At 38.4% G+C, this 24187-nt stretch overlaps 1 protein-coding gene across 9 annotated transcripts in view; it reads right to left on the reverse strand.

Moving 5' to 3' along the window:
• Nucleotides 1–24187, reverse strand: part of SYNE2 (spectrin repeat containing nuclear envelope protein 2) — a 328786-nt gene that overhangs the window by 72960 nt on the left and 231639 nt on the right. For all 9 annotated transcript variants that reach the window (XM_044924868.2, XM_044924865.2, XM_044924866.2 and 6 more), the window contains 12 exons: nt 23927–24136; nt 22619–22720; nt 21682–21801; nt 21097–21297; nt 19593–19766; nt 11845–11976; nt 7938–8134; nt 6164–6296; nt 4713–4895; nt 4150–4296; nt 2023–2199; nt 259–414 (listed from right to left, as the gene is read on the reverse strand). In XM_044924868.2, coding sequence (XP_044780803.2) covers nt 259–414; nt 2023–2199; nt 4150–4296; nt 4713–4895; nt 6164–6296; nt 7938–8134; nt 11845–11976; nt 19593–19766; nt 21097–21297; nt 21682–21801; nt 22619–22720; nt 23927–24136 — 1932 coding nt within the window. The remainder of the gene's footprint in view (nt 1–258; nt 415–2022; nt 2200–4149; nt 4297–4712; nt 4896–6163; nt 6297–7937; nt 8135–11844; nt 11977–19592; nt 19767–21096; nt 21298–21681; nt 21802–22618; nt 22721–23926; nt 24137–24187) is intronic.

The raw sequence follows: 24187 nt of genomic DNA on the forward strand, positions 1-24187 counted from the left end.
GGAACTCCCAACATTTTTTTCTTAAGAATAACATTCAAATCTCTTAAGAACCACAATAACCACGAAAATACCTTTTTCTGCTCATCAGAAAAAAAAAATAGCATTTTGCAATTCTGTAAAACACATGGACACTTCTCTGTTTTACATAAGAAAGTAAGGACCTGGGGGTTGGAGGAGAACCCTGAGAAACTGCAGCAGCTTGAGTTGCTCCCCGGGGGAGGAGGGGTAACTAACAGCCCGAGCTATGCACCTTCTCACCTGACAATCCAGGAGCGTCTTCTGTACCGAGATCACATTTTCAGGTTTTTGTAAAGTTTTCAGTCTCTCCTCTTGGGCCTCCATCCAGTTGTTCAGAATCTGTATTTTGTTTTCATTCTCAGTGATACTTTCCAAAAGTTGTTCTAAATGTTGTATCTACCAGTTATGAATAAGAAGATAAAATTTTATTTTCAACTACATGCTTTAAAATGTGAATGTCATGATACTTTTACGAGGATACTTTTGTTTCCTGTCATATTTCCAACATTTTGCATAAGATTTCCCAATAATTTTTGGAATAAAGATTCATAAACCAGGAAATAAGAATAACAATCTCCTTTTTGAAATGAAAACTAACCTGCTAAGAATACTGGCAGTTCTGGAGTGCCACAGTATCTTTGGGAAACAGACTCATGTTGCCAACACTCAATATTTTTTCACTGCATCATCTATTGATATATGTAAAGCTTAAGAAAATGTTCTTTTTTCCAGACTCTCTTTATTAGACTCTCTTAAAAACTGTCAGTATAAAGAATATCACAAATAATGCATAAACTTAATAAAGTAGTATTTTTTCAGTCTGTGATTCTTCTCATTTCCAATGCTCACAATATTTATTAGGTTACAATCACAGTATATATAAAGTTTAATACTCCTTTTCATATGCCACAGGCACTTGCTGTGGCATGACTTGCATTCACTTAAAAGGCTGCCCGATACCTCATCAAATGGACACGATATGATTAATTATTAATATTTCTCTCAAGTTGGAAATTCAAGCAGTCTACATTTTTCACCAGAATAAGTAATGTTGAACACTCTGTGCACATATCTGTTCCTTTTCAAAGGACTATCTACTTTAGATAAATGTATAAGAAGTGGATTGCTGTTTTAAGAAGTAAGATGATTATTATGGTTCTTGAAATTTTCTGAAGGCTTTCCAAAAAGGTATTGAAGCCATTATCTGCATGAATGTGAAAGCTTTGGGCTTTTATCTTTATCTTGTTCTAGTTTAGAAAGCGTATAATGTTATTAATGTTTATTTCAGCTGTCAAAGCTGTAACCTTCCCATGTTTATTTGCTAATTATAATTTTCTCTTCTGTAAATTATCTGTTCATGTTCTTTGTTCATTCATGTACTTAAACTTAATTGTATAAATCTATTTGTATGCATTCTGTACACAACAAAGAAATCAACCAATTTCACTATTATATATGAATATTAAATATTTTCCCAAGAGTAGGTTTCCTTAGTCTTTTCAGTCATGGAATAAAAATCTAACAATAAGTCATATACATTTTTCTTCCTTTTTATAGTCCTAAATCTGAAATAGCTTTGCTGCTTTTGAACATCTACTTTCAAAGAAAATGTCAAAACCTCTGACCATTTAGTAGCATCATGCAATACCTGACGTCTTCCTAAATAACATGTCTCATCTTCACTTGCCTAATTCAATTTCCTACTCTTAAATGCACCAATGGAGAATGCTGAAGCTCTGGATTTAAAAGGGGCTAGAATTGAGATGATTATTAGGTTTGACTGTAAGTTAACCACACAAATGTCCATTTATTTATTTATTTTTGGCCACTCTGTGCAGCATGCAAGATTTTAATTCCCTGACAAGGGATTGGATCTGCACTCCTTGCAGTGGAAGCAGACTCATAACCACTGGACCACTAGGGAAGACTCATAAATGTCTTTTTAAATTTTTCAGAAAGTGGAATTTTGCGAAGACTATATCATACATATGACCATGAGTTCACCTTGCCATTCAGGGCTCCATGGACCCGCTGCCACTGGCGGTTCATCTCTCCCAGGTGCTCTGCAAACTCTGTTCTCTCATAGCGCTTACTTTCTACATCACAGGTGCTTAACTGAAGTAATGACTGGTTTACAAAGTCAACTATCCATTGTTTATAGTCCATTTCCATTCTAAACTCCTAAAACAAAGAAAACAAAATTAAACCACCAACGCCTGAACTGAAATCGGTTAGAGGAACTGGACCTCCCCTTTGTTGTGCTGTAGGGGGCCCCAGGCTGCCACTGGGTCATCAAGGGGCACCTGTCCGGACTTACATTTTACCCCTCCCCAACCCCACCAGGTGTCTACTTTGAGTGGAGAACCTTATTGGGAATTACACGTTTCTGGAACAGAGAGACTCATGGTTTTCAAACAGACTGAAAAATCAAAGATGGCACCATGAATGGTAGTAGAATCATAGGAACCAAAATCAAGACCCAAGATCTGCCAAGGGGTTCCTGTAAGAGGTTTCCTGAGAGCTACATTGGAATTCAGAGTCATTCTGTGGGCTCATGGAAATGACTGGATGGGAAGCCTGAAGTTAAAACTCTCAGAAAACCCAGGACACCTTTAAGGAACTGTGCCAGTTTAGGCAGCTTCTCTGTTCCCCTGGGGACTGTCTCAGGAGCCTCCAAGTTTGGATGACTTTAAGTTCTAGAGCAATCCTACACCCTCCTAGGGCCAAGCATGTTTCTTTCAAGCCTAATACTTGTTGGGTTTATCCTGGCAAGTTCGAGCACCTCCTTTGGAGACATCTAGGGGGAAAACCAAGCTATGTGCTAGGTTGCTAGGGCCTGTGAGAAAAATAAATATAGTCCCTCTACAGATTCTACTACTCACTGAAGTTAGGATGGGATAGGAGTTAAAAAGAAAATCTTTACTAATACCTAAATTTGTGCTTAAGCCATTCATTTTCTGCCTGGCCTAAATCACTTCAGTTGTGTCTGACTCTTTGCAACCCTATGGACTGTAGCTTGCCAGGCTCCTCTGTCACTGGGATTCTTCAGGCAAGAACATTGGAGTGGGTTGCCATTTCCTCCTCCAGGGGATCTTCCTGACCCAGGGATTGAACCCACATCTCCTACGTCTCCTGCATTGGCAGGCAGGTTCTTTACCAGACCAGAGGCTAGATCTATTAGCCTATGAGGTCTTAGAAAGCAATGACCAGAGTCTTCATTTATCTCTGTGTTCCTAGTGGCAAATACCTTGCTGGCACACAGTAAGTATTTGCATGTGACTTGTTAAATGTTAGTTAAATCTACTTGAAATTGAATATCATGGAGAAGTCCACATTCCTATCTATTTGTAGAAGGATATCAAGTTTTCCTTAGGCATTCTCTTATCCAAGGGACATTTACTTAATACCTATTGTGCTAGGTGGGCTGGGAAGGTAAAGGAGAAGCTCCTGCTCTCAAGAAGTGAAGTCAAGGTGGGGAGATGGGCAAGTAAAGAAACATTGGGTTGGCCAAAAATTTCATTCCAGTTTTTCCATAAGATGTGATAGAAAAACTGGAACAAACTTTTTGGCCAACTCAATAATTACAATACCAGGTGATAGGAACTATTGATAGCAGCATGCAGATACCTAATCCTGGAAAGTAAACTGATCTGGCTGGGAGAGTCAGATTTCCAAATGAGGAGACACTTGACCTGACTCTGGAAGGATGACTAAGAAGATTCCCATGGCTAAAAGTGGGACACTAGAATTCCTAGGCCGAAGGTACAGCACATACAAAAACATGAGTGGGAGAGCCCCAGGAGCAGTGGAGGGACCACAAAGGACTTGGTTCAGGCAGAGTTCAGGGTTTACGTGGAAAAATGAAGAGATGAGGCTGGAGAGGAAAAGAGAGGCCAGTTGAAATCTTGGATTCTGTACTGTGGTAATGGGAGCTACCAAAAGAATCAGGACAGGATAAGAGCAAGTATACTAACTTCTCTCTTTAGAATCATCCACCATCCCATTCCCCACCAATAAAATCAGCCTTTCTAAATTATATTCTACATGTCTCGTTGTTCAGTATTTCTTTCCCCACAGACTTGCCTTTTTTATTTCATGAAATGGCTTCTGGCTTTTTTTTTGGATAATTACCTTGTACTTCTGAAGAAGATTTTTAACTTGAGATGCAGAACTCAGTGAATGCTCAGAGTCTTCATCTTCAGTTTGATGTTCCACATTGTTCATCCAGTCAATCATTTCCATGATTGCTTTACGAGATGGCAATTTCTCCATCTGAAGCTGCAAAAACAAAATGATTTCCATTTAATTACCTGCAGTTAACAAAATGAATCAGGGCATCACTGATGATGATATCTAGTTTGATAAAAGGTCATGCCCCATAATTATGCAAGTTACTCATGAAAACAAACCCAGCATTCAAGCTCAGAATAAGTGACCCCAAAACAATGACAATGACCTTCACATAAACTAACACAGTGGTGCAGATAAACTGGGAAATAAAGTAATTAAGCCTGATTTCTCTCTTAAGAAAGATCCCACTGGAGGAGAGTTCAGTAATTAAGACCTATATTCAGTGCTGCCAGAGAAAAAAAAGGTGGTGTCAATGAAAATTATTGAGTCAGAGAAATGATTTTAAAAGAGTTGTGCGTTAACAAATGGATGCTAATTCAAATGCTGGGTCTTTGAATACTCACCTGGTGAAGTTTTTCTTGGATGTCTGGAAGTTGAGTTATGAGCCCTGTCCATTTTTGTTCAAACTGAGCCAAAGAAGCTCTCAGTGTTGCCGTATCAGCCTCCTTCAGGTGAAGGAGTTGGTTTCCAGTACTCAGAACTGCAGTCTTCAAGGAGGACTTTTCATCAACTTCCTTTGAAAACTCCTAAAAGCAAACGGTTTTAAAATTTAGAAACATTGAAGGACTTCCCTGATGGTCCAGAATCTGCCTGCCAATGCACAGGACATGGGTTCGATCCCTGGTCTGGAAAGATTCCACTTGCTGCAACTACTGAGCCCATGCATCCTAGAGTCTGTGCTCTGCAACAAGAGAAGCCACCACAATGAGAAGCCTGCACACCACAGCTAGAGAGTAGACGCTGCTGGCCACAACTAGAGAAAGCCCACACGCAGTGACGAAGACCCGGCATAGCCAAATTAAATAAATAAATAATAAAAAAGAGAAACTTTTAATATATAAATATGGCATGGAGTAATTAAGAATCAGAATAACTGGTTAGAGTTCAAAGCTAAATAACTGAATTCAAATAGTAAATATTTATATGTATATGCACATATGTATACATGCACTCACACATGTATGCACACACACATTTTTCCTAAATGTCAGGCACTGTTCCAGGCATTAGATATATGGCGGGGCACAAAAGAGATGAAATTCCTACCCCTCGAGGGGGTTATAATCTGATGGATTATTGTTTTTAAAAATAGCCAAATCATTTCAACTTTAAAAAGAAACTATGGAACACAGCACAAAGTTCATACTGAGTGAATTAAATGCAACAAAATTTTAACTAAAATATTTGAAAATATTCCTGTGTACTTATAAGCTTTTTCCAAGTAAATTTAAGAAATATTTTCATTTTAACATCAAAATGAGTGATAGCTACAAAATATGAAAAGTGGACAAAAGACTAAGAGAAAAGACAAACAGGTATTGGAAGTATAATTAATATTACAAAAGTTACTACTCTTTCTAAAAAAAAAAAAAAAGACCTGAAAACAACAGAACAATAACATTTTAGTGGAAATGTCAATTCTGTAAGAACAATTTAAAACCATGTATTTATTAACTAACATTTATGAACTGATTATCTTGTGAGGTTTTGGGATGGAGTTGGTGGGAGAGCTATTTTCTGCACTTATGAAACATGTTCCATGTCAGAGTAAGTTTTAAATTTATATATATTTTATAGGGCCAATTAAAAAATATACCTTATCAGTATTATAAACATATAAATCACAATATAAACAAATAGTTCTAAGTCTGAAGAATACAGCTGCTATTAGCCCAAGTCTTATTCCTTATCCACACATAAAGGTTATGGAGACGAAACACATCAACTCTCATAATTTTCCCCTGCTATTTACAGCCAACCAATAATTATTCAAGCATATTCTATTACAACTTACAAAAAAATTGTTTATGTTGCTTCTGATTGTGTCCAGGTCCTGAGACACATTGAGGGACTGCTCTTTCCAATAGTTCAGAGTTTGCTGAGAAGACTCCAACCACTTGGTTAACTGATCTGAATCTCTGTTATAACTAACAGGAGCAAAGCGAGAGAGAAAGGAAATAAGAAACAATATGCAATACCCACAGATTTTCTTTTGTTTCACTGTATGATTTCTTGTGTTCACCAAACCTGGTATTCAGAACAAAATCATGATTTTTTTAAAGGATTATATATCCTGTTTCGGAGAAGGCAATGGCACCCCACTCTAGTAGTACTCTTGCCTGGAAAATCCCATGGGCAGGGGAGCCTGGTGGGCTGCAGTCCATGGGGTCGCTAAGAGTCGGACACGACTGAGTGACTTCCCTTTCAATTTTCACTTTCATGCATTGGAGAAGGAAATGGCAACCCACTCCAGTGTTCTTGCCTGGAGAATCCCAGGGACAGGGGAGCCTGGTGGGCTGCTGTCTATGGGGTCGCACAGAGTCGGACACGACTGAAGTGACTTAGCAGCATACCCTGTTTCATTCCAGGCCCCAAATCTGATGCTTCTGTCATTTTCTATGATTCTATAATGACTAATCAAGAGCAAAGAGGCATGTTAAAGTCTAAAATATTCTTTTAAAAATTTCTGATAGCTATACCAAAATAAACCCACAGGTAAGGAAAGAGATTATTTTTATTCATCAAATGTTCTCTATAGATTTGTGTACAATAAAAATATAACCAACATTTATTTATTATAAGCTGTTATTATTTATTTAAGCTATATAACAGCAAACTGCTGTTCAGTGGGTGCCAATATATCTGATAGAATGAAAATATCCAAGCAAAATGCTCTCCTTCTGGTAAATGTCTAAACTTATTTAGGTTAAGACAGCCCCCTAAGGGGCAGGGAAGAGAATCAGGTTAAGCATTATGTGTTTTCTACCTTCCTCAAGGGGTTCAAGAGTGAAATAAGTCAAACAGAGAAAGCCAAATAGCATATGATAATCATTTACATGAAGATTCTAAAATACGATAAAAATGAACTTATTCACAAAATGGAAACAGATTCAGAGACATAGGAAACAACTTATGATTACTAAAGGGGAAAGAGGGGGAAGGATAAATTAGGAGTTTGAGATAAACATAAACACAATACTATTAATATATATAAAATAGATAAACAATAAGATACTGTATAGCACAGGAAACTATATTCATTATCCTATAGTAAACCATAATGGAAACGAATATGAAAAAGAATACATACATATATTACTGAATTACTTTGCTATATACCAGAAATTAACACAACATTGTAAATCAAGTATACGTCATAAAAAATTTTTTTATAAAAGATTTGAGCTGTTAAAGCAAAAAAAATTCTTTGAAGAACTTCAAAGACTTTTTCCAAACTATTCCATTAGCTAAAATTATTTTTAAGATGTAAAAACATTTTGGAAGAGTGTAGGAAAGAGCAACATCATGACATAAAGGTAACATGTATATAATTTTATAACATAGCTCCTAGTTTCCATAGAAAACTGATTACATATTATCCTGAGTCCTATGAACCAACATCAGAGACTCTAGATCCCATTTAGCCTGGAAGAGGGACCCAACTGCCTTAGATGATCAAAAATTGTACCACTGGGGGATGACATGTGAAATTTGGCTGACTGCAGAACCCTTCTGAGGTCTTATTCCACAGCAAAACCTGACACCAATCAATCTCTAAGAAAACATACCTGAGCAGATGTTTGAGAAGCGTTTGTAGTCTGTGTAGTTCATGATCAATTTTTTTGTTTAGGGACAACCACTGCTCTTCCAGTTTTGCAATCTGGCCCTCTAGTTCAGGACAGTTTACGGATGCAACCAGCTGTTTACCTTCATTCAGAGTCTGGTAAAGCCGGGCATGCTTCTCATCCAAGTTTCTTTTTATTTGCTAATAAAAATAAAGTCATAGATTGAATTACTTAAAATTAAATCAGCCAGTCAACTCACAAATATCTCATGAAAAACCTACAGTTGAGACTACTGAAGAAATAATAACACACAGTCAACATGGAAAACAGTTTGGAGGTTCCTCCGAAAACTCAAGATAGAATGATCCAGCAATTCACTTCCGGGCATATCATCCCTGGACAAAACTATACTTCCTGGCATATCTCTGGACAAAACTATAATGGGGGGAAGATATGTTTCCCCCATGTTCATAGTAGCATTGTTCACAGCAGCCAAAACATGGAAACAACCTAAATGTCCATCGACAGACAAATGGATAAAGACGACGTGGTGCACATATACAATGGGATATTACCCAGCCATAAAAAGAATGGAATAATGCCAATTGCAGCAACATGGATGCAACCAGAGATAATCATACTAAGTGAAGTAAGAAAGAGAAAGACAAATGCCATGTATCACTTATATGTGGAATCTAAAATATAGCACAAACGAACCTATGTACAAAACAGAAAGAGACTCACAGACAGAGAGAATAGACCTGTGGGTGACGAGGAGGGGGACAGGGTGGAAAGAGAAAGATGGATTGGGAGTGCGGGACTGGCAGATGCAAACTATCATATTTAGAATGTATAAACAAGGTTCCTAATGTATAGCACAGGGAACTATATTCAATATCCTGTGACACACCATAATGGAAAAAAATATATATGTTACAAAAGAATGTATATATGTATGTAACACTTTGCTCTACAGCAGAGATTGGTACAATGTTATAAATCAACTATACTTCAATTTAAAAAAAAAAAGAAACAATAATACTTTCCTAATCCTCAAGACTCTTGCAGTCTGGCTGAGCATAATTAATGGATTATTATCTTTCATGATGAGAGTGTCTAGTGCAATCTCCTGCATGGACTTATACATACAGTAGGAAATGAAAATTCACAGATTTAGAACTGATCATTTAATTCTTTCACCTAGAAACTAAAACGGTGACAGTCTTCAGGGCACAGCGAGCTTGCACAGAGGGTTTGTGTGACCTAAGGATTACTCTGAAAATCAAGAAATTTTATATAGAAATCAGGATTTCCTGTGACTCTGGGAAAACAGGAAGATCCATTATAGCAAGCTCCTTTAGAAGAGGCTGTTCTCCCGGGTTCTCCTCCATTGCTCTCCCCGCCAGCCCACAAATATCCATCCACTAAGCTGCCCTTATTTCTGTTCTCTTGTCTGGGCCCCTGGAAGCATTTTACCTTGTGGGCTAGGTGAACGTGAATGTGAAGTCGCTCAGTTGTGTCCGACTCTTTGCAACCCCATGGACTGTAGCCTACCAGGCACCTCTGTCCATGGGACTTTCCAGGCAAGAGTACTGGAGTGGGGTGCCATTTCCTTCTCCAGTGGATCTTGCCGACCCAGGGATCGAACCTAGGTCTCCCGCATCGTAGACAGACACTTTACCGTCTGAGCCACCAGGGAAGTGGGCTAGGTAGTAGGGGTTATTCTTTAGACCCAAATAGTAGGGGGAAAAGTTCATTTTGAGATTCTTCTGAATATATGGACTCAGGAGGGAGGAAAAAAGAGGACTTCAGAAGAATAAATTAAAACACTACACTGCTAATTCAATTTCATGAAAAGAAAAATAAAATTCTTCAAAACTGCAAATACAATGATCCCCTGAGGAGAACTCTCTAAAGGCAATTATCTCCTGCAGTTGGGTTCAGCTTAATGACATATCCTGACAGTTACTTAAATTTAATCTTAAAAAATAAATTGGGGTCAAACAGAACATTTGCCATTTTCCAATTAACTTAAGCCTTTAAAAAATTACTAAAAATTCTACCTCCAATCCCTTTCTACCACTCTAGTTGCAAATCCCTCTTCCTGCTTGAGTCTGCAGGCTAGAATAAACTATTCAATGTTAGTTTAAAAAAATAAATGGTTCTAATTTTCTAAGCCTTCAGTGCAAGACACTTCATCTTTAGACCATGTCTGAGAAGTTTTAATTTCCTCATTTTGTCCCCTAGAGTCAGGCTGCACTAGTCACTTGGCCCATGACGTGACAACCAGCATTGAACATGGCCTGTTCAACTCCAGAGGTCACACAACTGACAGGCCCTATATTCCCAGCCCATAGATGTCCCCCAGTCAAGATATATACAAACTTCCCCATGACACAGAAGACTGATAACAACCTTAGGACCGCTGTCAGTGAGATGGGCTTCACTAGATAATCCGTCTTTTTTTAGTCTGGCAGATGTATCTAAAAGTCTTAGAACAATTCTATCATTTTTTAAAATATTTCAAGCTTAACAGAAACACAGGTTATAGTTTAAGGCAAGGGTCCCTAACCTCCTGTATGTAAAGGCTGAGGATCTGAGGTGGAACTGACGTAATGATAATAGAAATAAAGTGCACAATAAATATAATGCACTTGAATCATCTTGAAACCATCTCCTCACCCAGTCCGTGGAAAAACTGTCTTCCATGAAACTGGTCTCTGGTGCCCAAAATGTTGGGGACCACTGGTTTAAGGTATACAGCTACTCTTGGAGAAATAATCAGGCTTCTATCAGGTTGGCTAATGTGAACTGTTTCTTAATTCCACGAGGTTTAAAAGCTATGTTTTCCACTGCATTCTCTCAGCTGTTCAGATGGCACCTTCTGCACCCCTAGGCTAACAAAGAATTAAAGAGCAGCTTCTTGTCCCAGAAGACTCAGATTTATGTTTGAGTTTGGCTCAATATGTGAAGATGGCAAAGAGATCAATTGAAACTTTCAAGACACCTAGAGAGCATAACTACAGCATTCCAGCCTCTGGAAAATGCTCTTTGTAGGAGCTTAAGTGCCTCCAAGGAATGGTGGTACCCTGCCAAGTAATTCACATTTTCATTTTTCATCCAGTCTGGTCAGGCAACAAACCTGCTTTTGAAGTTTTAAAGTGGCTATTTGATAGTGCATACACACAACTAACCACACAACCAGGTTCTGACCACAAACATTCTAAAGTAAAAACTAAGCATTTCAAGTTTCTGTTGAAAATATTTAGAACCTGTTCTTATCTTGTAGGTCACATTCTCAATGCCACTCGAAAACCATGCTAAGGTTGTATCTTTTCTATGGCATTGAAATCTGAGACACAGAGACTTCGATCATAACACTACCAAATGTTACACAAGAAAAAATTTCAAGTCTGAAGTCTCTTTATAATGCTGGTGGCAGGGAGCAGATTGTTGTTTTCCTCATTGGCTCTGTCCAATCAGGGCTTCACTTGTCATAAGACTAAAAATATGTTCAGAGGCCCATAGTTCGCAAAGTTCTTCTCATACTTTAGCTCATGTCCACACCTGCTGACATCCACCTCCAGAGACAGGTAGAACAAGCTTGATTACCTACATTCTATAGATAAAGACACTGAACCTTAGGGACAGAAAGCTGACAAAGTGCTAAATGAGAGAGAGTCAGGACTCAAACCAAGGTCCCGACCCCACGTCAGGCACATGGTTATGAAGAGAAGCCCACAAGCAAATCTGCAGTTCTCCCAAATACGTCTCCCTGTGAGTTGTTTGAGGAACATTTCATTTCAATTCAAATCATTCACCTTCAAAATCAAGTACTTTAGTCAAAACACAATAAAAACACAAAGTGCTTCAGACCATGACTTTGATAGTGTAAGTGGAAGCAAAATACCTGGTAATATGAAATCCTTTCCACCAATCTTTCCTCCGTCTCTTCTACCAAACTCACAGAGGGCAATGTAGACATAAGAATTTCCAGGTCCTTTTCAAGAGATGTGTAGTTTTCATCAAATTCTTCCCATTTCTAGAGAATTAAGAACACGTGATCACCAGAGGGCTTAGTTCCAGAAAGGGATGAAATTAACCTCCCAAACAAAAATGAACTCTGAGACCATACAAAATTAAAGCACAGATTCCAGGGGTTTCTGAGATATAACCTACCTTAATGAGAGCTCAGTGTCTGGTAGGAAACAATTCCACTTTCACTGCAGTGTGGAAAAGGTTTTAAAAAATCCAGGAGGTACTAGGGTTTTATGTTTGTCTCGTCAAATCGAACAGGGAATAATAAAGTGAAGTTGCTCAGTCGTGTCTGACTCTTTGCGACCCCATGGACTGGAGCCTACCAGGCTTCTCAGTCCATGGGATTTTCCAGGCAATAGTAATGGAGTGGATTGCCATTTCCTTCTCTAGGGGGTCTTCCTGACCCAGGGATCAAACCCGGGTCTCCCACATTGTAGACAGATGCTTAACCGTCTGAGCCACCAGGGAAGACGTGTCCGACTCTTTGCGACCCCATGGACTGTAGCCTACCAGGCTTCTCCGTCCATGGGATTTTCCAGGCAAGAGTACTGGAGTGGGTTGCCATTTCCTTCTCTAGGGGATCTTCCCAACCCAGGGAATAACAGGATTAAGTTAAAATGATACTCTCAGTGTACGCCTCTGTCGTGATCTCAGAGGACTTTTATTACTTGGAAAGGAAGGTGCTAACTTTTGAAGTTTTTCAACAGAAGCTCATGTTAGGCTGTTCCTAACACTCCCTGCTCCAACTTGCAGCCCACTGAACATGACCCAATCCATTACCCTAGCATGCAGCTCAAATAAGTGGTTTGAGAGGCTGTGAGCTTACACTTCAGCAGGGGAGTACTACTGCCTTCGCCAGAGTCTGCCTGGTCCCAGCACTCTGTTTCCAGAGAAGCCCACCTCTGGGGCCTTAATCCTCAACAGAGCTCATTTATAGACACAAAATATTACCTGCTGGAAAACGAACCACTTCACTAATTTTCTGACCGAGTGAAACAGTGGGTCACCTGAAAGTCAGGGACACTCACTGGACTCATGGAGTCTTTTTCTTTTTTTTAAACTTAACTCATAATTTATTAGGCTGTGCTGTATGGCATGTAGGATCTTAGTTTCTTGACTAAGGATCGAGCCTGTGCCCCCTACCTTGGAAGCCCAGAGTCTTAACCACTGGACCATGAGGGAAGTCACTTATGGAATCTTTTTCTTTTTTTAAACACCATGAACTATTACTATAAATATCCACTTGACATACTATTAGAAAATTAATTTTATTAGCATAAAATAATACCATATCTTATTATCACATTAAAAAGTTGAGTATTTCTTTATTTTATGTAACAAATATCCACCATGTTTAAGAAGGTAAAGGTGGAAAAAACCTTAAAACTGAGAAAGAGCTTTATGTAAGCTTAACTTTTTTCTTTTTTTTTTTAATTAATTAATTAATTTTTTGGAGGCTAATTACTTTACAATATTGTATTGGTTTTCCCATACATTGACATGGATCTGCCACAGGTGTACCTGTGTTCCCCAGCCTAAACCCCCTCCCACCTTCCTCCCCATCCCATCCCTCTTGGTCTTCCCAGTGCATCAGCCCCAAGCACCCTGCATCATGCATTGAACCTAGACAGGCGATCCATTTCACATATGATAGTATACGTTTAAATGCCATTCTCTCAAACCATCCCACCCTCGCCCTCTCCCACAGGGTCCAAAAGACTGTTCTATACATCTGTGTCTTTTGCTGTCTCACATACAGGGTCATCGTTACCATCTTTCTAAATTCCATATATATGCATTAGTATACTGTATTGGTGTTTTTCTTTCTAGCTTACTTCACTCTGTATAATAGGCTTCAGTTTCATCCACCTCATTAGAACTGATTCCAATGTATTCTTTTTAATGGCTGAGTAATATTCCATTGTGTATATGTACCACAGCTTTCTTATCTACTCGTCTGCAGATGGACATCTAGGTTGTGTCCATATCCTGGCTATGATAAACAGTGCTGCTATGAACATTGGGGTACACGTGTCTCTTTCCCTTCTGGTTTCCTTAGTGTGTATGCCCAGCAGTGGGATTGCTGGGTCATATGGCAGTTCTATTTCCAGTTGTTTAAGGAATCTCCACGCTGTTCTCCATAGTGGCTGTACTAGTTTGCATTCCCACCCACAGTGTAAGAGGGTTCCCTCTTCTCCACACCCTCTCCAGCATTTATTGCTTATAGACTTTTGGATAGCAGCCATTCTGACTGGCATGAGATTGTACCTCATTGTGGTTTTGATTTGCATTTCTCTGATGATGAGTGATGTTGAGCATCTTTTCATGTGTTTGTTAGCCATCCGTATGTCTTCTTTGGAGAAATGTCTGTTTAGTTCTTTGGCCCATTTTTTGATTGGGTCGTTTATTTTTCTGGAATTGAGCTGCAGGAGTTCCTTGTATTTTTTGAGATTAATTCTTTGTCAGTTGCTTTGTTTGCTCTTATTTTCTCCCATTCTGTAGGCTGTCTTTTCACCTTGCTTATAGTTTCCTTTGTTGTGCAAAAGCTTTTAATTTTAATTAGGTCCCATTTGTTTATTTTTCCTTTTATTTCCAATATTCTGGGAGGTGGGTCATAGAGGATCCTACTGTGATTTATGTCAGAGAGTGTTTTGCCTGTGTCTTCCTCTAGGAGTTTTATAGTTTCTGGTCTTACATTTAGATCTTTAATCCATTTTGAGTTTATTTTTGTGTATGGTGTTGGAAAGTGTTCTAGTTTCATTTTTTTACAAGTCGTTGACCAGTTTTCCCAGCACCACTTGTTAATGAGATTGTCTTTTCTCCATTGTATATTCTTGCCTCCTTTGTTGAAGATAAGGTGTCCATAGGTGTGTGGATTTATCTCTGGGCTTTCTGTTTTGGTCCATTGATCTATATTTCTGGCAGTATGATCTGCCAGTACCATACTGTCTTGATGACTGTGGCTTTGTAGTAGAGAATGAAGTCAAGCAGGTTGATTCCCCCAGTCCCTTCTTCTTTCTCAAGATTGCTTTGGCTATTCGAGGTTTTTTGTATTTCCATACAAATTGTGAAATTATTTGATCTAGTTCTGTGAAAAATATTGTTAGTAGCTTGATAGGGATTGCATTGAATCTCTAGATTGCTTTGGGTAGTACACTCATTTTCACTTTATTGATCCCTCCGATCCATGAACATGGTATATTTCTCCATCTATTTGTGTCCTCTTTGATTTCTTTCACCAATGTTTTACAGTTTTCTATATATAGGTCTTTTATTTCTTTAGGTATATATATTCCTAAGTATTTTATTCTTTTCATTGCAATGGTGAATGGAATTGTTTCCTTAATTTCTCTTTCTGTTTTCTCATTGTTAGTGTATAGGAATGCAAGGGATTTCTGTGTATTGATTTTATATCCTGCAACTTTACTATATTTATTAATTAGCTCTAGTAATTTTCTGGTGGAGTCTTTAGGGTTTTCTATGTAGAGGATCATGTCGTCTGCAAACAGTGAGAGTTTTACTTCTTTTCCAATCTGGATTCCTTTGATTTATTTTTCTACTCTGATTGCTGTGGCCAAAACTTCCAAAACTATGTTGAATAGTAATGGTGAGAGTGGGCACCCTTGTGTTTTTCCTGACTTTAGGGGAAATGCTTTCAATTTTTCACCATTGAGGATAATGTTTGCTGTGGGTTTTTCGTATATAGCTTTTATTATTTGAGGTATGTTTCTTCTATTGTTGCTTTCTGGAGGGTTTATCATAAATGGATGTTGAATTTTGTCAAAGGCTTTCTCTGCATCTATTGAGATAATCATATGGTTTTTATTTTTCAATTTGTTAATGTGGTGTATTACATTGATTGATTTGTGAATATTGAAGAATCCTTGCATCACTGGGATAAAGCCCACTCGGTCATGATTTATGATCTTTTTAATATGTTATTGGTTTCTGTTTGCTAGAATTTTGTTAAGGATTTTTACATCTATGTTCCTCAGTGATATTGGCCTGTAGTTTTCTTTTTTTGTGTGTGGAATCTTTGTCAGGTTTTGGTATTAGGGTGATGGTGGCCTCATAGAATGAGTTTGGAAGTTTACCTTGCTGTGCAATTTTCTGGAAGAGTTTGAGTAGGATAGGTGTTAGCTCTTCTCTAAATTTTTGGTAGAATTCAGCTGTGAAGCCATCTGGTCCTGGGCTTTTGTTTGCTGGAAGATTTCTGATTATAGTTTCAATTTCTGTGCTTGTGATGGGTCTGTTAAGATTCTCCATTTCTTCCTGGTTCAGTTTTGGAAAGTTGTACTTTTCTAAGAATTTGTCCATTTCTTCCAAGTTGTCCATTTTATTGGCATATAGTTGCTGACAGTAGTCTCTTATGATCCTTTGTATTTCTGTGTTGTCTGTTGTGATCTCTCCATTTTTGTTTCTAATTTTGTTGATTTGATTTTTCTCCCTTTGTTTCTTGATGAGTCTGGCTAATGGTTTGTCAATTTTATTTAACTTCTCAAAGAACCAGCTTTTGGCTTTGTTGATTTTTGCTATGGTCTCTTTTATTTCTTTTGCATTTATTTCTGCCCTAATTTTTAAGATTTCTTTCCTTCTACTAACCCTGGGGTTCTTCATTTCTTCCTTTTCTAGTTGCTTTAGGGGTAGAGTTAGGTTATTTATTTGACTTTTTTATTGTTTCTTGAGGTATGCCTGTATTGCTATGAACTTTCCCCTTAGCACTGCTTTTACAGTGTCCCACAGGTTTTGGGTTGTTGTGTTTTCATTTTCATTTGTTTCTATGCATATTTTGATTTCTTTTTTGATTTCTTCTGTGATTTGTTGGTTATTCAGCAGCATGTTGTTCAGCCTCCATACATTGGAATTTTTAATAGTTTTTCTCCAGTAATTGAGATCTAATCTTATTGCATTGTGGTCAGAAAAGATGCTTGGAATGATTTCTATTTTTTTGAATTTACCAAGGCTAGATTTATGGCCCAGGATGTGACCTATCCTGGAGAAGGTTCCATGAGCACTTGAGAAAAAGGTGAAATTCATTGTTTTGGGGTGAAATGTCCCACAGATATCAATTAGGTCTAACTGGTCGATTGTATCATTTAAAGTTTGTGTTTCCTTGTTAATTTTCTGTTTATTTGATCTATCCATAGGTGTGAGTGGGGTATTAAAGTCTCCCACTATTATTGTATTATTATTAATTTCCCCTTTAATGCTTGTTAGAATTTGTCTTACATATTGTGGTGCTCCTATGTTGGGTGCATATGTATTTATAATTGTTATATCTTCTTCTTGGATTGATCCTTTGATCATTATGTAGTGTCCTTGTCTCTTTTCACAGCCTTTGTTTTAAAGTCTACTTTATCTGATATGAGTATTGCTACTCTTGCTTTCTTTTGGTCTCTATTTGCATGGAATATCTTTTTCCAGCCCTTCACATTCAGTCTGTATGTGTCCCTTGTTTTGAGGTGGGTCTCTTGTAGACAGCATATATAGGGGTCTTGTTTTTGTATCCATTCAGCCAGTCTTTGTCTTTTGGTTGGGGCATTCAACCCATTTACATTTACGGATTGATAAGTATGATCCCGTTGCCGTTTACTTTATTGTTTTGGGTTCGAGTTTATACACACTCTCTGTGTTTCCTGTCTAGAGAAGATCCTTTAGCATTTGCTGGAGAGCTGGTTTAGTGGTGCTGAATTCTCTCAGCTTTTGCTTGTCTGTAAAGCTTTTGATTTCTCCTCATATTTGAATGAGATCCTTGCTGGGTACAGTAATCTGGGCTGTAGGTTATTTTCTTTCATCACTTTAAGTATGTCTTACCATTCCCTTCTGGCCTGAAGAGTTTCTATTGAAAGATCAGCTGTTATCCTTATGGAGATCCCCTTGTGTGTTATTTGTTGTTTTCCCCTTGATGCTTTTAATATTTGTTCTTTGTTAATTTGATTAATATGTGTCTTGGGGTGTTTCACCTTGGGTATATTCTGTTTGGGACTCTGGGTTTCTTGGACTTGGGTGAGTATTTCTTTCCCTATTTTAGGGAAGTTTTCAACTATTATCTCCTCAAGTATTTTCTCATGGCCTTTTTGTCTTCTTCTTCCGGGACTCCTATGCTTCAAATGTTGGGGCATTTAACATTGTTCCACAGGTCTCTGAGGTTGTCCTCATTTCTTTCAATTCTTTTTTCTTTTTTCCTCTCTGTTTCATTTATTTCTACCATTCTATCTTCTACCTCACTAGTCCTATCTTCTGCCTGCGTTATTCTACTGTTGGTTCCCTGCAGAGTGTTTTTTATCTCATTTATTGCATTATTCGTTATATACTGACTCTTTTTTATTTCTTCTAGGTCCTTGTTAAACATTTCTTGCGTGTTATTGATCTTTGTCTCCAGGCTATTTATCTGTGATTCCATTTTGTTTTCAAGATTTTGGATCATTTTCACTATCATTATTCGGAATTCTTTATCAGGTAGATTCCCTATTTCTTCCTCTTTTGTTTGGTTTGGTAGGTATTTATCCTGTTCCCTTACCTGCTGGGTATTTCTCTGCTTTTTCATCTTGTTTATATTGCTGTGTTTGGGGTGGCCTTTCCATATTCTGGCAGTTTGTGGTTCCTCTTTATTGTGGAGTTTCCTTGCTGTGGGTGGGGTTGGACGTGTGGCTTGTCAAGGTTTCCTGGTTAGGGGAGCTTGTGTTGGTGTTCTGGTGGGTGGAGCTGGATTTCTTCTCTCTGGAGTGCACTGAAGTGTCCAATAATGAGTTTTGAGAGGTCAATGGGTTTGGTGTGACTTTGGCCAGCCTTGTATATTGAAGCTCAGGACTATGTTCCTGTGTTGCTAGAGAATTTGCATGGTATGTCTTTCTCTGGAGCTTGTTGACCCTTGGGTGGTGCTTGGTTTCAGTGCAGGTATGGAGGCATTTGATGAGCTCCTATCGATTAATGTCCCCTGGAGTCAGGAGTTCTCTGGTGTTCTGAGGATTTGTACTTAAGCCTCCTGCCTCTGGTTTTCAGTCGTATTCTTACAGTAGCCTCAAGACTTCTCCATCTCCTTTTGAAGACAATGGGCTGCCTTTCTGGGTGCCTGATGTCCTCTGCCAGCATTCAGAAGTTGTTTTGTGGAATTTGCGCAGTGTTCAAATGTTCTTTCAATGAATTTGTGGGGGGAGAAAATGGTCTCCCTGTCCTATTCCTCCACCATCTTAGGACCACCTCCCTTTTTTTTTTTGAATCAGGACAGAACTGGCATAAATCTACTTCAGCAACAGAACATCTGGGCTTGTCCTCTTTGGGATGCACAGTTTCAGAACCCCTGATGTTTCAGGAAATGATCTCATTCAAGACCTCAAAGTGCTTCCCATTTTGTTTATTTGTACACAGCCCTTGAAGGCAGAAAGATGCTGTGTCATCCCTAACTGACGTATAGGAAATCTCAGCTAATATTTCACTGGGGGTGCAGCAGTAGGAGCTGGAACAGGATCCACATTCCTCATTGCTGGTTCTCACTTAACTATTGCTTAATATTAATAACTATTGCTTAATAATAACCAGATACTTATTTTCAAACCTAGAGGTGGTGGTTGAAAATCCAGAATTCCTGGCTTAAGTACAAAATGTATGAAAGCCACATACCTGCAGTAAACTCTGTAGCTTTATTCCATATTGATGTGACTTTTCTTCTAGCAATTTAACTTCTTTGACTTGTTCTGCCCCAAATGTTTCTTTCTTTTGCATTAAAGAAGGAAGCATTTTATTGGAATATGTTTGGATCAAGAGCATGTCAGCAACAAGCTTCTGGAAAAAAAGCTGTGAAATGAGATGTTTATTTATTTTTATGCTGTGAAAAGCCTTAAAATTCAAGTTTTTTCAACATGTTATACTGTCATATTTACTTTCTCCTCTGAAATCCCAGGACAACCATGTAGAGTCAAATCCATGAGAAAACAAACCAAAAATTGCCTATGTATCCATGGTCATCAAATACTAATGGAATTTTAACAAATCACTATGAAAAATTATCCCTGGTAATATTTTTCTCAAAACTATCAATGTTAAGGGCCAATATTATTAATTAGGCAATTAAAATTTCCAGAATATCGGAAATTCCAGGTTTTAAGAACCTTTTTTATTTTTTTAAAATTTTTTACCAAAATGTAGATGCTGATTTGGCTGATTGGTTTCAAGACAATAAACTGGATGGATAGACGTGTGAGCCCAAGAAATTCACATCACATATTCAATTGCCAGGGGTTTCTAAACTTTGGTTCTAACTTCTACTCAATACAATGGTTAAATAAAGGAAATTTCTTGATGGGAGTCTATTGGGATTCTGGTTGGTCAAAGCTCCTAGAACAGCACTTTAAGACCTTTAAAGAGAAAGGCTTTCCTTCACATGGTTCACCATTTATAGTCAGCTGCCCCCTTAATTAATTTGAGGGGCCTCTTATTAGGTGAATCTCTTTTCTTTTTCCCTGAAAGGGATACATAAAAGGGTCTACCATAAGCTTTGAGACATTTTTATATCAGTTAATATATTTTCTCCTCTTCCCCTCCATTCTTTATACAATATTTACCTTTGAATTTTTCTTAAAGTCTACTTATCAAAAACCTGGACTTCAGCTTGTTGGAAGCAGGAATTATATCTTACACATTTATTATCAGCACTTAAATTACTACATATCTCTTGTTGGTTATCATGAGGTGTTATTTAATGGAATTAATGGAAACCAAAAGGGTTTACTGTAGTGTTATACTACATATACATTTTTAATTTATTTATTTATTTTGATTTCAGTTCTCAGTAAGGCCTTTCCTAACCTCCTGAATTCAACTCCCTCTATTAAATGCTCCTAAAATATGTATCCCAATTTCAATTTTAAATTTGTTTGAATTGCTCCTTGACAAAAATGTCTTCTCAATCAACTAAAAGCTCCATAAATGTTAAGAATTGTGTCTATTTTCACTCACAATTATATTCTTAGAGTTTAGCAGAGTTCCTGGTACATGGTGTAATAGATGTTTGTTTAAAGAATAAAGGAATGATGTATATTTCACCAAGGAAGGACATGTATGCTCTCTGTTCATACTCAGAATAACTTACAGTCTATGAAAAGGTGATCTGACCCATGTGTCTTACCTTGTGATTTTGTATTTGAGCCTGTAGGGCATCTTTACTTTTGGTTTGTTGTAAGTGGTCATGAGCAAGCTTTTCCTTCCCGATATTCACCAGTTCCACCATGCCTTGCAACAAAGCATCTTGCTGGCTCTCAGTGATGAAAGGGCAGCTGAGTTCTGTGTACCTGGCTCTCAAGAGTCCCCACATGCTGTCAAGGACATCCTGAAAAGAAAGAACAGGTGTACACAAACATTTCCACCCAACCATGAAAATAACCCAAATAAAGAGCATATCTAAATTTCCATGGAGAGCTTCCCAGGTGGCTCGGTGGTAAAGATTCCACCTGCCAATGCTGGAGATGCAGGAGATGTGGGCCCTGGGTCAGGAAGATCCCCTGGAGAAGGGAATGGCAACCCACTCATATTCTTGCCTGGGAAATCCCTTGGAGAGAAGAGACTGGCAGGCCACAGTCCATGGGGTCACAAAGAGTTGGACAAGACTGAGTGACTGAGCACACAGTGCACAAATTTCCTTGCTAGAAGAAAAATGCCTAACTTTTTATAATCATAGTAATTTATGGATTGAATATTTTCTGTTCAGACATACCTCTAATTTGTAAACCTCCTGGAGGAGAACATAAGGTAAATGAAGCCTCTCTCCTTCATCTCTTAGTTTTGCCACTCGGCTCTCAGAGTTCTGCAGCTCCACTGTATATGCATCCACTTTCTAAAGAGAGAGACAACACAAAAAAATAAAACTGTTTAATAAGTCAGGAGTATACATAGTCACTTAAAAAGAATTAAACAGTATAGAAAAGAATGAAAAATGAAAGTGCCACTTCTCCTCCATCCTCTCCAGTTCTCCCCAAAGATCCACAGTTGACAGTCTGTTTCTAATGTATTCAAAGCATGTACTGAGAAGAGGAATACATTCCTATCCTGAAATGCACTGGCTTGCACATGTCATTGGATTCTACAGTTTGCATGCCTTACTTATCAGCTCCTCAGCATCTAGTCACAGCAGTACAAACTAATCTAGAGCCTTTTAAACAGACACAGTAAGGCTGCTCACTGCTTTAGTAACAGTTGGTTCAAAATGGACTTTTGGGCTATTTAGAGTCTTTTAATTCAAGCAGTTCTGTCAGGTCCCTCCTTGAATATTCATACACATATTTATCTTTATGCACTTGTCTTATTTCTTTAGGATAAGTACAAACCCAGAATGTAGAACCATGGCCTGAACACACTAGGTCAATTGACACTTGCTGTATAAGTGAATGGAGCTGCTGGATGAAGAGCATTTAGATTTACAATTCTGATATGTAGCCAAATGATCTCTAGATGGTGGAGTAGTCAGCACCCCTCCCAAGAGGATGAGGGACTCATTTCTCAACAACCTTCCCAACACTGCACAGACTTGTGTTTTAGGGAGTGATTCACAAGCACACGAGACTTATGGTGCTTGTGCAGACTTATGGAGTCTTTTATGCAGGAGACTCTCTGGTTCAAGGTTAAGTCAATTTGAATGATTTTCACTTGATTACCTGAAGCTGTTCATCAATAGTCTGGCCACTAATTTCATTCAAAGATTGTTGCAAAGATGTCTTATTCTTAACAAGTTGATCATATAATCGTTTTATTTCATTCTGTATAAAAAGAGAAATGTAGGAAACAGTGAGAATCTCATTTAGAGCTTTGGAACATTTAAAAAACTTTAGCTGTCCTTTAATTTCTGAGCTACCAGAAATTTCAAACATATGTCAAAATAGGGGAACCCCTGCATTATCATCATCCATCAGCCTTAACAATTACTGATGACTTGTAGCTGGTCATCGCTCTTCTGCCCCCTCCCCTGAGCTTTCTTGACTACACCTGACTTCCCTTCCCTTGGATTATTTTGAAGCAAGTCCAAGATATCATATTATTTTATTAGTATATATTTCAGTATGTATCTCTAAATGACAAAGATTCCTCCCTTTAAAAATATCACAAATCAATAATAATTCCTTAGCATTATTAACTACCTAGGCAAGGTTCACATTTCCCTAATTGCCTATATTTTCTCCTTTTGGTGTGCTTGAATTGGGATCTAAATGAGGTCCAATAGGTGCAGTGGATTCATGTGTCTTAAATCCCTCATAATCTGCTGGCCCCCTGCCCATCTCTCTTTTTTGTTTCTGGGATTTTTGTGTGTGTGGTGGGGGAGGGAGGCAGTAGTAGGAAAAAAATGGGCTACCTATTCTGTACAGCTTGCTACTGCCTGTATATGGCTGACTGCACTCCCTTAGCACCACTTACCATTTTCTTCCCTTGTGTCTATATGACTTGGATTCTAGAGACTTGATCAGATTCAGGTTTGATTTTACAGGGAAGACTCCTTCCTAAGTGGTGGTGTGTTTCATTTCCTTTTCATTAGACAATTTCTAGCAGCTTCCTAACTAGTCCAGGGCTGCCTCAAGTCTCTGCGCCAATCCTCATTAGACAATTGCTAGCTGGATCTACCAGAAACGTACACAGACTGTAATACCTTTGTTCAAAAACTTTAATAGCTCCTCCTTACCTGGGAATCCTCCCAGGTGACACTTCTAGTGGTTGAATGTCACAAGGAAAAAAGCTTTACTTTAGCTAGACCTAACAAATTCATACCTGAGATTTTGGAAAGGACCTCACTTTCAAATGGTCTCCAGCCATGAGCAGCTGAACTAACTTAAAGACCTTCATAGAAAGAGTCTGACTGCTTTCCTTAGCAATTTCCATTCGTGAATGCCTCTGGGTAGAGGAGCGAATGAAGATTGGAGGTCCATTCTGTCACCTAACACTATGCCAAAGCAGCCCAGTGCCCAGACTTGTACCTGATAACTGCGGGTGTAGTCGAGGCCAGCTTTCAGAGCCTTGCTCCTAGAGGCAGCTGTAGCCTGGGTGTGCTCCAGGTAGACTTGGAGGTTATCAAAACAGTCAAGGAACTGGCTGGCGTTCTTGCCAGGCCAAGTCATGGCTTTTGAAAGATCATTCTTCTTGTCGCTCATAGCTAAGTAAAGTTTTTTCAACTCAAGAGCCAATGTCTGCAAAGTGGAGAGGAAGAAAGACACCGTGAACAAGTTCTGACCTTAAGA

The sequence above is a fragment of the Bubalus bubalis genome, chromosome 11 (assembly GCF_019923935.1).
Source record: "Bubalus bubalis isolate 160015118507 breed Murrah chromosome 11, NDDB_SH_1, whole genome shotgun sequence".
Taxonomy (NCBI): domain Eukaryota; kingdom Metazoa; phylum Chordata; class Mammalia; order Artiodactyla; family Bovidae; genus Bubalus; species Bubalus bubalis.